The sequence below is a fragment of the Cucurbitaria berberidis genome (genome assembly GCF_010015615.1).
Source record: "Cucurbitaria berberidis CBS 394.84 unplaced genomic scaffold K460scaffold_2, whole genome shotgun sequence".
Taxonomy (NCBI): Eukaryota; Fungi; Ascomycota; class Dothideomycetes; order Pleosporales; family Cucurbitariaceae; genus Cucurbitaria; species Cucurbitaria berberidis.
The window spans coordinates 6686436-6699567 of NW_024468936.1; the positions used below are offsets into that span (position 1 = coordinate 6686436).

The 13132-nt window shown below is 53.8% G+C and overlaps 6 protein-coding genes across 6 annotated transcripts; 1 reads left to right on the forward strand and 5 right to left on the reverse strand.

Annotated features, from left to right (window-relative positions):
- Positions 1–177: 177 nt before the first annotated feature.
- Positions 178–912, reverse strand: K460DRAFT_276323 (uncharacterized protein; the record flags this gene model as incomplete). The annotated part of the gene is made up of 2 exons (XM_040928107.1): positions 178–658; positions 725–912. The coding sequence occupies 2 exons, from the start codon at positions 910–912 to the stop codon at positions 178–180; spliced, it is 669 nt and encodes a 222-aa protein (XP_040792018.1).
- A 719-nt stretch (positions 913–1631) lies between these two features.
- K460DRAFT_278822 (YjgF-like protein) lies at positions 1632–2079 on the reverse strand (the record flags this gene model as incomplete). The annotated part of the gene is made up of 2 exons (XM_040928286.1): positions 1632–1921; positions 1968–2079. 2 exons carry the CDS (start codon positions 2077–2079, stop codon positions 1632–1634), a joined length of 402 nt encoding a protein of 133 aa, XP_040792019.1.
- Positions 2080–2431: 352 nt separating this feature from the next.
- K460DRAFT_91216 (kinase-like protein) lies at positions 2432–4142 on the reverse strand. The gene is made up of 2 exons (XM_040938801.1): positions 2792–4142; positions 2432–2739 (listed from the first exon to the last, which is right to left on the reverse strand). Exon 1 carries the CDS (start codon positions 3812–3814, stop codon positions 2837–2839), a length of 978 nt encoding a protein of 325 aa, XP_040792020.1. The 5' UTR covers positions 3815–4142; the 3' UTR covers positions 2432–2739; positions 2792–2836.
- Positions 4143–4750: 608 nt separating this feature from the next.
- On the reverse strand, positions 4751–6418 carry K460DRAFT_354302 (uncharacterized protein; the record flags this gene model as incomplete). Its single annotated transcript, XM_040931776.1, has 1 exon — positions 4751–6418. One exon carries the CDS (start codon positions 6416–6418, stop codon positions 4751–4753), a length of 1668 nt encoding a protein of 555 aa, XP_040792021.1.
- Positions 6419–9169: 2751 nt separating this feature from the next.
- On the forward strand, positions 9170–9642 carry K460DRAFT_354303 (uncharacterized protein; the record flags this gene model as incomplete). Its single annotated transcript, XM_040931777.1, has 3 exons — positions 9170–9480; positions 9567–9571; positions 9629–9642. The coding sequence occupies 3 exons, from the start codon at positions 9170–9172 to the stop codon at positions 9640–9642; spliced, it is 330 nt and encodes a 109-aa protein (XP_040792022.1).
- Positions 9643–9780: 138 nt separating this feature from the next.
- Positions 9781–12279, reverse strand: K460DRAFT_365340 (putative glutamate-cysteine ligase Gcs1). The gene is made up of 6 exons (XM_040933159.1): positions 12223–12279; positions 12099–12171; positions 11979–12044; positions 11770–11918; positions 11012–11723; positions 9781–10963 (listed from the first exon to the last, which is right to left on the reverse strand). The coding sequence occupies exons 1-6, from the start codon at positions 12231–12233 to the stop codon at positions 9974–9976; spliced, it is 2001 nt and encodes a 666-aa protein (XP_040792023.1). The 5' UTR covers positions 12234–12279; the 3' UTR covers positions 9781–9973.
- Positions 12280–13132: the final 853 nt, after the last annotated feature.

Here is a 13132-nt window from a genome sequence, read left to right on the forward strand (position 1 = left end):
GTTTGAGATGATGAATACGTTAGAGACAGATTTTTCTACCACGACAGTCCACTATACACGGGTTTGATGATAGCAATATTTTCCATTTGTTCTCTCTTCTACCGTTCTTCTAGCAGCAATACTGAACAACCCAATGAGCACCTGTTTCCCTTGGCTTGCTACGCGAACGCCATCCGTTCACACAGGGGCCGCATTACCGTCCCCGTCATCTCCGCTTGGTAGTCGAAAGATGCATTTGGATTCGCCGACGTCCATGTCTGTCGAGCAACTGCGACCTGGAAGTGTTATGACGAAGTCTCGAGGCGCCGTGATCATTTTTATTGGCTCAAGAAGCCTCGCTCCATGCTCTTCCCAAAGAACCTTGCAGGCTTCGCTCCAGTAGGTATAACTGAGTGTGATATGCAGGTGCTGCAGCCCGGTTAGTTTGCTCAATGCGTCCCAAGACTTGAGCCATTCATCCATTTGAGGGTCTAACCCATGTGTCATGAGGTAGTAGTGGTGGCTGTCCATTTTCCAGAAGAAGTGGACACTACGAATCTGAGTCAGGCGTTGCGGTAGGAAGTAGTATGGGAGGTATTCTAGTGTCGGCTGCTTATATGCGTCCGTTGTGAATAAGAAATAATTTGCCTTGTAGAGATATTCTATAGCTTCCGAATAGCTGAGAGCAGATTAGCCACCGGCCTACAACATACTGCCAGAATTCCGTTTTTGTCTATGCACTTACATTTGTCGACAGGTCCTCAGAAGGGGGAGTGCCAAATCGAGCAACACGTGGGCAGGTCCGTCCAGCTGCTCGAAGAGCCTACAACGGCTCGAAAATAGTGCTCCCTTTATATCCGTTACTTTAATCGAAGCCCCGCCCAACGCTTTTTCGTATATCATTCGCCGAATCTCCAACGGCAATTTAGTCATGAACGCAGACTGCGGCTGGTCCAGGGTGGATTGATCTTTGTGCCAGTCTGACGATGGTATCGTAAGCGCTCGACGGCGTGGGGACGGCACTTTAGGCTTCGTATATTCACGATACTTCTTGCCGTGCCGTACACATCCAACCCTCTGTCGCGGAAGGCAAATTAGGAGACAAATGCACGGCGCGCAGCACGTCCATAAGATACACTTGCAGGCCTGCCAAGCAGCTGTTTGGAGACACTTTCCAGTCTGGTTTCCGACTTTTTTGAGCTTGCTGCGGACCCGTTGTCCCTTCATATCGTGCTCAGGCTGGAAGAGATGTAGTAATCGTTAATAGTAGAATGTGTGAGATGACGACGAAATGAAGCGGAGAAGACTGTTAGAGGAGCTGGGGTTTGCGGCGCGGTTGGTTGGCCAATCAGAGCTACTCTGATGCAGTCAGCCGGAATGGCAGTGGCGCAGCGGGGAAGAGAGAAGTGGAGTTATAAAGCTCGCCCAGATCTCTCTGCAAATCGTAGGAGCCGTGTTGTAGTGATGAACAGTACTAGGGATAGCAATTATAGAGCTAAAGTGACTACGTAATAGCGTTACGGCTACCTACAACCATACTATAGCTGGGGAGTAAATAAGCAGAATGAAAAGATAATGGCAAGTCAAGGTGATTCGATGTAGCGACGTGATACGGATGTGATTTACAAGTATTTCGGTTCGCAAAAGTTAGATCAACCCAAATGTGCCTCCGCCTCAATCTCAATTCTCATAGTCTTGTACAACGCTACAACTTGTACTAGCGTCATAAGCGGCCCATGGTTCGTACACCTCGCGTGGATATTCCGAACAATGGGCTCCGCAATATCATCCATGGGCACCGTGATGTAGATACGTGTCTTGTAGACCTGATCCCAACCCTTTCCGCCTGCTTGCTGAAGTGCGTGTTCGACATTGTCAAAAGCCTGGTCGACCTCTTTGGCAGTGTCTTCAGGGTACTCTTCGGTGAGGCGATCCCAGCCACCTGTAGGTGTTAGTGGTGGAGAAGGAACTGATGGAGGAGTGCAAACCTTGGCCGGATATTTCAATGCGATTGTCAATGCGTACGGCTTGACTGTAGTTGAATTCCTTCTTGGATCGCTCACCGAAGCCGGGGTAGTCAAAGTACTGGAGATGTGACATTATTGACGATGCCGTCCAAAGAGTTCAAGTTGTGAGAACTACAAGTGTCTACTGACTCGGTCGTCAGAAAAGTGAAGGGTGGTCAAAGAAAGGGTGGTAATCCGCAAGATGTTGACGCCCACGTCGAGCTTTATATGCGTCATCATGAGGAAATGCACTGCTTGAATTACACCTAAATCCAACGACTCTCTCAGCTGCCAAGGCGAGATTAGTGAACTCGCTCCATTGCCAAGATCCAATGATGAGGAGGAGAACGAGCTCTTGGCATGCGGAGTCGGAATAAGTGATTAGCAGATCACCTCAGCTTCTCTCAGCTTCTAGTCTTCCTTAACTCCACCAGCCTATCTACAGAGAAATTTGGTCAAAAATCGTCATCTTCCCACTCCCCTCGAATGCCACCATGTTGTAATTATCATGGATGCTCTTTCAAGACAGATGCTGTGATTGACTGGTTTCATGGACCATACGAAGAAGAAATCATGTGTTGGACGTCGAGCATTCACCGAGTGAAGTGTTCATGGCCGGTGATATTGTGAATCGAGAGCGAAGGTCTAACCAGCTCACTCATGCTGCTTTCTCCAGGCTTTGCACGCATATCAGCTGAAGCAGCTTCTATGGCGGAGAGGAGGTGAAGGGTGGTAATAATAGTAGTAGAGAATACTTTCGGCATATCAGCCAGGATATAACCCCCGCGCAGTGCCAGTACGCTTACTGCTAAAGGCTCTTGCAATAATCAGCACTTCCATTTCCATTCCAATCAACCAAGCATACTCCTCTTCCTCCCCCTCAACCTGACTCCCTCCAGTCTCTTCAGCACGCCCCTCCCCCCCTTATACGACTCGCCATACGCCTTGAGCACTTCCTGGAACAGCGGTTCGGCAGCGGGATGCGTAGCCGAAAACGCTCGTTCGAGAACGTACAGATCGACTGCCTTGTCTTCGTCCTGTATGCTGGACGTTGTCAGGCCAAAGTCGATTAGGTAGATGGCGCCTTGCAAGGATTCAGAGGGAGAAGAGGATGATTGTGGAGCTTGTTGGGGAGTAGGGGAAGGCGGCTCGGGTGGGCCCTGGCCGGACATGGCTGCCTCGCGCATTGCTGACGTCGTCTGTTTCCCCGTGGGTAGGCGAGGCTGTTCAGATGCTGCTGCTGCTGTAACGTGCTGTGGAGGTTGGCGTAACATGAGATTACTCGTCGTCAGGTCCCCATGACACACACCCAGTTCGTGCAGTTTGCCCACTTCTCTTCCTACTCTGCGCATAAGATCGAGCATCTCTTCGTTCCCTTGCCCTTCCCCCATTTCTTCCCCCTCTGTCTCTTTCCTTCTTGCGTCTCGTTCATGTATGCGTTCCGCCCACCCATCCAACACCCTCCTCACCGTCCGCCCCTCGACATACTCCAGAACCAACCATCCAGCCTCCCAATCCGCACCAAGCACGCCCGGAACATTAATCCCCTCTCTCTTCACTTTGACTAAACTCCTAGCTTCAGCTAGTAGTCTTGTTTTGGTCAACCGCTTATCGAGGGTTGGGTGTCGGTAGGGCTTTGGTGGTCGGTACTTTACTACGACGGGTATGTGCGGTGTGAGAAAGGTGGTCTTGTAGACGAGGGCTTCTGCCCCTTGTGTGATGGGTTCGAGGTTCTTGTGGGAGAAGGGTGGTGGGAGGGTGTGGAGCGGGCGCGAGGTTGCTGGTGCAGGTGGAGGCTCGATTGGTGGGACGGGGTCTGGCTCGGCCATTGTCGCGGGTATTTGAGAATTGGTCTCGCAATTGAGGGACCAGCTAGCGGAGAAGGAGGTGGAGCTTGTCGTGTGCTGCGGTGATGCGATTTGGAACCTGGTGAGGGTGTAACGTTATTGTCCAGAAATTGTGTTTGTTACGAATTGAGACTTTGTTGCCCCGCATTGTGACACCAGCCCTACGAAGCTTTATCGATATCTAGCCCGAAACACCACGCGAGGGTATGCCGATCAGCATAGTGCCGCATCCAAGCGTTAACAGGCCAAACATAGAAGAAGCTGCTTAGTGTGGCGATCCGATGAGCACGGGTTGTGGTTCATCGACAAGCTCGGATCCAAGCATAGTCCCGAGACCTGATCTACGTACAACAGTAGGCAATCGCGCACGAGTCTCCCAGTACACACTTCACGATGCAATGCAATACAGTGAACATTCTTGTAAGCGAGTGTGATGACGTTTAGGTTCTCATCCTACATGATCCACTCATCTCCTCATCCGTCGCTCTACTCTGCTACCCATCCTACAACATCGCACTGGATGATTTGGCCAGAAAGCGCCAGTCAAACCAACAAATGATAACAAAAAGCCAAAGGGAGTGCAATAAGCTCCAGCCACAGGCATAGAGCTCGTTGTCCGTGAAGCGTATTTCAGTCCAAGCTGCCAGTCCGAAAACATAAGAGAGCCACCAGGTGCTCATTAAAAGCAGTTCGCATAAAGTTCGGAAACAAGAAGGACAAGAAGTGGATCTTCCACAGAAGACAAGAAGGGTAATCGTGATATTGAAAAAATGAGTTGACCACGACCGAATGCAGTAAACAAAACAACAGCGAAGGAAAAAGTCGTAATGGGCCGTAACAGTGCAGCTGGTGCCGCGGTAATATGCACATAGGGAATCAAGGCCCTAGAGTTTTTTCTTCCACACCATCTTTGGCTCCTCAAAATAAGGTGCTCTTGCGCTTCTCGGCGCTGGTAAGAACGAGCTTTGGCATGGTGCGACGTTCACCGTATGTCTCCTCCGGGCGGATATCAACTAGGCCACCTCCGATGGAGGCGCCATCGTCGCTGCTCACGCTGTTCGCGGTGTAGGAACGATCAATAGGAGTCCGGTCGCGGGAGCGCTCTTTGGAGGCCTTGCGCTCTGAGCCGATGGCGCCATTGGCAGCTGCGCGCAGACTGCCAATGCTGGGCTTGCCGGAAAGGCTGCCGCTTCCTCCACTTCGAACGCTGTCAGAGTCGTTGTCGGACGATGGGAAGTTCTCGCTGTCGGGAGAGGCACTGCCGCTGCTAGTGCGGTGGGCACGGCGGCCGATGCCAGCTCGTACAAGGTTACCAACGGCCTGTCGACGTTGACGGGTCGCAAAGTTCTTGCTGCCCTCATGCTTGGTGGTCGGGCGTTCCTTGAGTTCCTCGATCGAAGGAGGGTTGCGAGGCTGACGGACTGGGTGTTCTCCAGCTCGTGCTTGACCAGGGCCAAAGGTGCCGGTCATCGGAGTAGCAGGAAAGCCGACAGGGCGGACAAAGGCAGATCGAGGGCCCTCAGGCGTGTCTGCCTTGGCATCGACGGCAAGAGTAGAAAGATTCTTCTTGTGGCCACGGCGGAAAGCGTTGGCGGATGGCGGCGGAAGTGGTACAACGTCCTGAGGCGGCGTCGAGGACTTCTTGGGGGGCGACGTACTGCGCGAGCCCCAGGGGCTGGGGTTCACCTCGTTGGGTGGAGAAACGTGAAGCACTGGGGTGCTGCCCTTTGGCGGCGAAGACGTGAAGTTGGGAGTTGGCGGGGGTGGCGAGTGCGACAAGTTGGATGTGCCATTCTGAGCCTGAACGTTGCCGCCGTCATCGTGCTGGAAGCTGGGGTCCACAACATATTGGTACTGGCCAGTCATTTGGTTGAAGACGAGGTAGACGCCGGGTTGACCAGTTTCCTGGATAGCGGGCGTGTTCTGGAACTGCTGACCGTAGGCATTCATCTGAGGCGTGAAGGATGGGTTGGAGAACTGCTGCGACTGGCGCATGCTGGCGTTCATGTTCATGCCGCCAAACTGCTGCGCAGTCAGGGCAAGCAGCTGTTGTTGAAGCTGTTGCTGTCTCTGGGCGAGATACATCTCTGTGGCCAATAGCTGCGCAGCGACGCTAGGATCCATTTCCGCGTCATCATACTGCACCGAGGGAGGAGCCAGGACTTGGTCATAGAGGGCTGGCTGCTGGTTGTTGAACTGGTTGGCACCCGTGAAGCTGTTGCCAATGGCAGTCTGGGGGACAGCCTGGTTCGCGCCATTGTAGCCCTGTCTGGGATAGCGGTTGGTGTTGTTAGCACCAATGTTGTGCTGTCGCTGCGAATAAGGAGCCGACGCGGGAGGTTGGGCGGACGTCGGGGTCTTGGGAGCAGTGCGCAGACCAGCTAGAAGATGGGAGCGGCTCGTGCGAGGAGTCGCGACCGAGTCCTCGGCAATGGAGGCAACCTTGGGCGGAGAGGCGACACTGAGACGCTTCAGCGCAGCACCCTTGCCACGAGATCCGAAGCTCGCGGTAGGGCCGCCGAAGCCGCCTGGGGCCTGGAAGTTGTTGTATGTCATTTGAGCAAGACCGCCAGCGTCCATGCTCATTGTGGTGATTTATCGAAAAGTTGCGGACAAAGCGCTAGGCGGCAACAAAGGGATGCGCGGAGCACACGTGAAAGGATATGGAATCGAACGGGAAAACCGGACACGATCCGTGATCGAAGAGGCCGAGAAGGAGTGTTGGGCGGCGCAATCGATGAGCAGACGGGGCGGGGGTGGGGGGATGTACAGGGCGTTTGCTCGGGGGGGCAGACGCGGGAAGTTGGTTGGCGATTACGAGATTAAGGATCGTACAGATCTTGGTTGGTAAGGTAGAGGTATAATCGAAAACCGGCCGATGGGCGATGCAGTTGGAGCTGAAGACACTCGAGCAGTCACGAGCGGGGTCAGGAGCGACGGGACTGGCGCGCTCAAAGAAAGCGAGGATTAGGAGGAGATAAAGCGGGCTCAAAGAACAGGAGCTGGTAGAAGATGTAGTAGTAGTAGTAGTAGTAGTAGTAGTTGTAGTTGTAGTAGTAGAAGCAGTAGCAGCACTGGCTGGGAAGAAGAGAGCGAGAGCGCGTGAGGTGGAGAGGGGGGGAGAGAGGAAAGGGCGAGGTGGAGGGGCCAGGAGCAAAAAGGCGAACGAGCAGCAGCGAGGAAGGAGCGATGGTGGACGGGTGGGAGGCTATATGAAAGGCGAGTGGCTCCTGCCCTCGTTGGCGGCGAGGCCCTGCAGAAGCGGTTAGCGTCGACATCCATCCCATCCCATCTGCGGCCCCTGATGGTCTGCAGACGAGCTGGAGGCCCGCTTGAAACGCTGGTACCGATGCACCACTGCGCCCTGCCCTGGTCCTGTTCCTGGGGGTGATTTGCGCTCAATCTCCTTCGTCTGCCCTGTATCTCATGCTTGAAATCAATCGTCAATGTCGACGAAGAACAAGAGGAAATGCCTTGGAGAGCCGCCCTCGATCGCCACCACGGCAGCGTCAAGACACCTAGCAAGGGTCCATCGAGGACAGCAAACAACTGATGCGAAACAGCGCCCTCTCATTGCTCGAGCGGCATGTGCAGAGCACACCGCAAGACGTGCTCCACCAAATCGATAGCGTCTATACTGGCCATTCGCGGCCACTCGTTGGTAGCGACCAACGGGCGGCTACGCGCTCAAAACCCAGCCTGGACGCCATGAGTGGCCAGCGCCCTCGAGGGCCACAGACGGTTCGCTTTCTAAGAATACCACCAACACCCAGCCCAACCATCCATCCATCCAGCATCCATTCTTCAATCAGCATCAGCAACAGCGTTGGAGTCAGTGCAAATGGGAACAGCGTCCTCGATGCTGACCAGCACACGCATGAATGAATACGAAGGCCGACTTTGCACCATTGCATGACCCTGGCTTCAAGTCGCCCGTAAGCCCATCTTAAATGTCCGTCTCTCTCTCCGCGTGCATTGCATTCCCTGTACGAGGAGCTAGCCGAACCATTAAGCAGTCACGCCTTCTTTGCAACCTTGCCGTCTGCATATCCACGTTGCTAGCCTTGCCAAACGCCCACAAATGCTCCATTCTTTGCTTCCCACCCGTCCGCTTTTCGCCCTCGTATTCTTCAAGACTCGAAAATCGCCTCGCGCGTGGCCACCCTTTGTGCTGCTAGATGCCGTTTCATCGCCGGGTCTGCCCTGTTGTCCACGCCTGAAACGTCTCAACTAACGCGGCCTGGGCGCCGTCTCATCTCGCTAACCACTCCCTGCAGCAACGCCCAAACGTCCAGGTGCTCCTATTTTCGTGGCATTGGCGATTCCTTCCGAGGCACTGGAACTCGGCAATGCTGCTTGCCCGCACATCTCGTAGGCTAGGCACATCATAGCCAACAGACAGCTAGTCAGGGCTGCAGATCGATATCTTGCCGCAAGACGGTCCCGTCCACACTTGACTACGCGTGCTCGTAAGATTCGGGCCTGGGATAACTAGAATACCGAAATGCGATCGCACCATCATCACGTCCCAGTACAAGGGAAAGCTACTCCTGGTTCACCAGCACCACTGTGACAGGAACCGCGTCAGATTGACATGGACTTCCTTGCATGGTTGCAAACACCTCAACCCCGCTCCCGCTCAGCCCTGAGGCCGGCTCATTCCACGTAATGCGACTCCTGACGTGATGGGAGTATACATGAGTGACTGCACATGATAGTTGTCAGACGAGTTCGATAAGCTCAGCATGCATGTGGTCGGGTAATCATGTCTTGGTGTTAACCTTCGTCTTCACTTTCACTTCAGTTCTTTACTCGACTCATCGCGACTGAGTCTAGCTATCGTTCACTAAGCTACACCTTTCCTATCTGTAGAATGAGAAGAAGTTTGAGAGCTCGCTGCAACTCCTCAAAGAAAGAGAGCACACATACCACTCATGACAAGGCACCGTTTCGCCGCCTGGTCTGTACAGTAGATTTTCAAGATCCCCGCTTAATCCATCGTGAGTACGAGTGTAGAACAATAGCATCGAGCGCAACGACGTAGCGATTGTTCATCTTCGCCCCACCACGTCCATCAAAATCGCGACTACAATGGTAAACACACAACAATGGTAAGGGTAAGAACGCTGCTGCCCATGAGCGTATAAACCTCCCACAGTCCACCTCTTCTCCTCTCCAGACACCATTACCAACGACCTTCTCCATCTCGAGCTCTGACGCATAGCCAACGAAATACAAACAACCTCAACCGAACGCTACTCCTGACAGCACAGAGAACTATAGCTGCAATATCTTTCCATCATCGAAATCCTTCCAACACTCCCGACGTCAATCACCATGTCGGTTCTCTACCTCACTCTCATCGCAGCTCAGCTGTACGCTTCCTGCCTCTCCATCACGGCCACCATGTCCACCTTCGCCGACCCAGACATCCTCCTCAAGACCTGGAAGAAGCCAGCGATGAGCCTGGCCTACAAACTCGCGCCCCTTACGGCCCTTTCTCATTCACTACCAAACTTCAAGACCAACTCGTCATCGATGAGTACCACCCTCAGGACTACACACGCCGCAGCTACCAGCGGGCATGTGTGCGACAAGCTTCCGTCCCTCGTTGAGATGCCAATGGGCGGCATGCAGTGCGCAGTCATGTGAGCCGCTCTGCTCGAATCGAAAAAAAGCGAAATGTGGCCATAGAGGGAGATGGATGGTGCTGGTCACTGCTTTTCCTCTCTAGCTATGGTAAGTTGCTTCGCCTTGTTCCGAAATGGCTGCAGCTCGCTGACTTGATTGGTATAGTTTGCGTTTCATAGCACAGGATCTAGTGTGATGGGGACTTTGGCATTAGTTCGATGATGGGCTACTACTAGCTAGTCTGATCTTATCTTTACTTTGAGGGCGTTCTGCGGCTGGACAAGGGCTTGGAATGCAATGCAATACATCTATCGATATTCAGAGTCTTACTTTCAATACTTATACTCTCTTCACCCGTCATTGTCGTGAGTGATGAGCAAGGAGCAGCATGGGCGTAAAGAGACTGATACCCATATTGTTTAGATTTAGCCAACTAGCCATTCTATTCATCTAGAGGTAAAACTCACTGAGCAGCACAGTTACCCTCGAAACCATGATATTCCAACCCCCTCAGCGTCGCAGACCCAGCATCTCCCTCCCGAGCCCATCTCTGCCCTCCTCCTTGGTAATCTGCTCGACCGCCTTGACAAGATCAAACGTAATCTCATCGCCAACCACACTGTCCCGCTCGTACGCCTCATGCGTCGCGACAAAATTGCGGATCCACTTCGCAGCCGTCCAGTACGTGCCATTTGCTCTCTTCCGAATGAGATCGAGGTACGTGGCCAGGTCGCAGCGCGTCTCGACGTCGACGTTCATGCTGTTGAGGTACGATTCGACCAGCGGGATGAGGCCGGGAAAGCCGCCGTCTGTCGACGTCTGCCCGTTGATGACTTCGTTGATGGTCATGAGCTCGTATTCATCCTCGACGGGGCCGACCGGCGTGGCGGGACGACTGGCCTGCGTTTCGCCGCCGGGACTCGACGACGTGCCGTTGCCGTTGCCATTGGACTTGTGCGATGAGAAGGGATTCTTGCGGAACCAGAACTTTTGCGTCGACACGGCGTCGCGGATATGCGCCGTCTCCATGTTCTCAGACACCAGCGTGATGGGAATGTAAAAGTTCAGATTGAACGACAGGATCGCACGCGTGAGCAGGACGATGAAGATGGAAAACGCCGCGTTCTCAAAGTCGGTCACTTGGATCTCCATAGGGCGGAACTCGACGCGCCAGCCCATGTCGGAGCCGGCTGGCGGCGGCTTGAAGCGCATGTGCTGCCAGTTTGTCGACTGCAGGTTTTCGAAATGGTCGGCGTTTGTGAGATCCAGTTCTTCGAGATCTTCGGCAAAGACGACAATGGGGTCGCGGATAAAGAGGTGGGCGAAGTGGGTTGCTAGCAGATCGTCCATGCCGCCTTCCACAAGGCGTTGTTTGATGTCAGTGTCGACGATTAGGTCGGGGTCGAGATATTCTGGCCGTAAGCGCGGGTCTTGCGAGATGTAGGTAGAGTTGGATGCGTAGCGGGATTTTGGGAGCCGCCACCGGTCGTTTTTGAGTGGCTATCTTAGATGAGCAAATCGCTACAAAGTCAAGTCATGTAAACATACCTTCTCCCCAATCTCCTCAGGTGTACGATCATCTACAGCTCTGCTAATCTGATTCCACCGGACATCTGTGTCAGCAAGGAAGCCCTTGTAGATGGGTGTTGCGGCCGTCAACGCTAGCAGGATAGGTCCCAACGGGCTCAATTGGTCGTACATCTTCCTCCCCTCCTCGATATCTCTCGCCTGGAAAGTGATTTGCAAGCAGCAGCTTCCCATGCCAAAAGCCATTGCGTCCATGTGGATGTAGTTATCCTTGGCTGCACCGTTGCGAACATCGTCGTCTTCAGGCCATTGGTGCAGATCATAGTTGACCGTAGGGTCTTTCCACGGCCACGGCGTGTTCTCGTCTTTGAACACAGGCACATTGACCTCCACTTTCCTTCCTCTTCGCCAGCGGATATTCGCCGCTAGTGTCGGGAAGCGGATGTGGGGGTTAGCAATCTCGTCCGGGACGAATTGGGAGCGTAGCTTGGGTCCCGAGACTGGGTAACTTGGGACGATACAGTCAGCTGATCCGAGCCGGGGAAACGTTGTTAATGTGATGGGAAACTCGGTCTCCGCCATGTGGTCCTTGGCTATGGTTCGTCTCCATTTCATGTTTGGCTCGACGTCAAGGAGGTCTTTGAACCCGATGCCCCATGGTTTCCCCGGGGTTGCTTCGAGCATGAACCTCCCAAACTCGGGATGGAAGACTGGAGCAGGATTCTCCGTGGCCCTGCCAGGGTCAATACACATCATGAACTATAGGCTTCTATCCTCACCCGGCATCTCCTGTTACTAGATCAGACACGCCTCCGCCTTGCTGTAAAAGCTTCTCATCGCTAGCCAGTGCAGCCAGGATATCCGCTTGGCGAAGAGACAGCCGGACCTTGTGATTATCCTGGTCGTAGCATACAACTAGGTATTCAATCTAGACGTCGATCAGTTTCGGGCCGGGCCCTATGCTGGCTACATGATGTGGGAGCTCTACCTCGTCTCCCCAAAGTAGTGCATCTCGCTCTTTGCCTTTTGCGTTTCGCCAGATGGCGAGTAGTTGCTGTTGATGACGTTAGTAGCCGTTTCCTCGCTCAACATTTTTCATTCAGCGTACTTCGATTCCCCATGACCTGACTTGACCGGCGACTTGCTTGGCCTCTGGCCAGTCAAGCGGCGTTCCCAGGGCACTTCACATGACATTAGCGGGGACGGCGACAATACTTGGTACAGCGTCTCACAGCAAGCCCATCGCCAATTACAGCCCTGCCGTGCAATAAGGTTCGATTGGCTCGGGCAGAAGACGTGTGAATGGGTGGTTTCTGCTCTTGAACGGCGATAGCGGGGGATGTGTTCGGGGAGCACTGCAGATAATTATCTCACTTTAGCGGGAAGCGGGGGGCTTTTTGGCGGGACCCCAGGCGATTGCAGTTTTCGTGCAGCTGCAGCGCCTCGCCTTTCTAGCCGTGGTGACGATCGTCGCCGAGGAGGGAGCAGTTGGAAGCAAGTAAGGATAATTTGTCTACATGGCCGACATAGGGAAGCGATTGCGAGGCTAGCATCGGATGTTCTATGGCTTATTAATGCAGTGCTGTGAGGTGCAGGCAGTGTGCAGGCAGGCTATGCTTTTTCCAACCACGGAAAACCCTGCCGCTTGCCGATGACGCTTAGCCAGAGCTAGCATGGGCACCCGTGGACAACAACCTCAACCTCACCTCGCCCCCCATCCTGAGCTTCGTGGGCACACACATCGATCGTTCTTTGCACCACCGTGCTTGGAGGCACTGACAGCAAGCCAGGAAGCACGGGCTGATATCTCGTGTGCGACAGCCGTATCCCAAGAAGAGCGCCTTGCCTACCGCTGTGCCTCGCCTGTCCACGTGCATCCACCTCAGCTATCGCGCGCGAAGCCCTTCTAACTGGCTCGGGAGAGAGGAAACAAATCCTGCTTGGTGATAGACGGTATCGGTGAAGCTGTTGCATATCTCAACCTTTAGCCTCCACAAAGGCGTCTTCCGGGACCGTTGTCCCCGGGCCGCAGTGGCATGACACCTGCAGCGAACATGCATGGGGGCGTGAAAAAGCAAGACAAAACAAAACAAAAACGACCAGTCTACTCTTCAACAATATAAGCGACCTCTTCTTCCCTTT

Bases quoted from the DNA above. Each gene is read 5' to 3' on its own strand.
- K460DRAFT_91216 (XM_040938801.1), bottom strand. From the start codon at position 3,814: ATGGCCGAGCCAGACCCCGTCCCACCAATCGAGCCTCCACCTGCACCA.
- K460DRAFT_365340 (XM_040933159.1), bottom strand. The intron at 12,045-12,098 runs GTACGCTGAATG...CGTCATCAACAG, and splicing joins TCAGGTCATGGGGAATCGAA to CAACTACTCGCCATCTGGCG. The intron at 11,919-11,978 runs GTAGAGCTCCCA...ATCGACGTCTAG, and splicing joins CACTACTTTGGGGAGACGAG to ATTGAATACCTAGTTGTATG.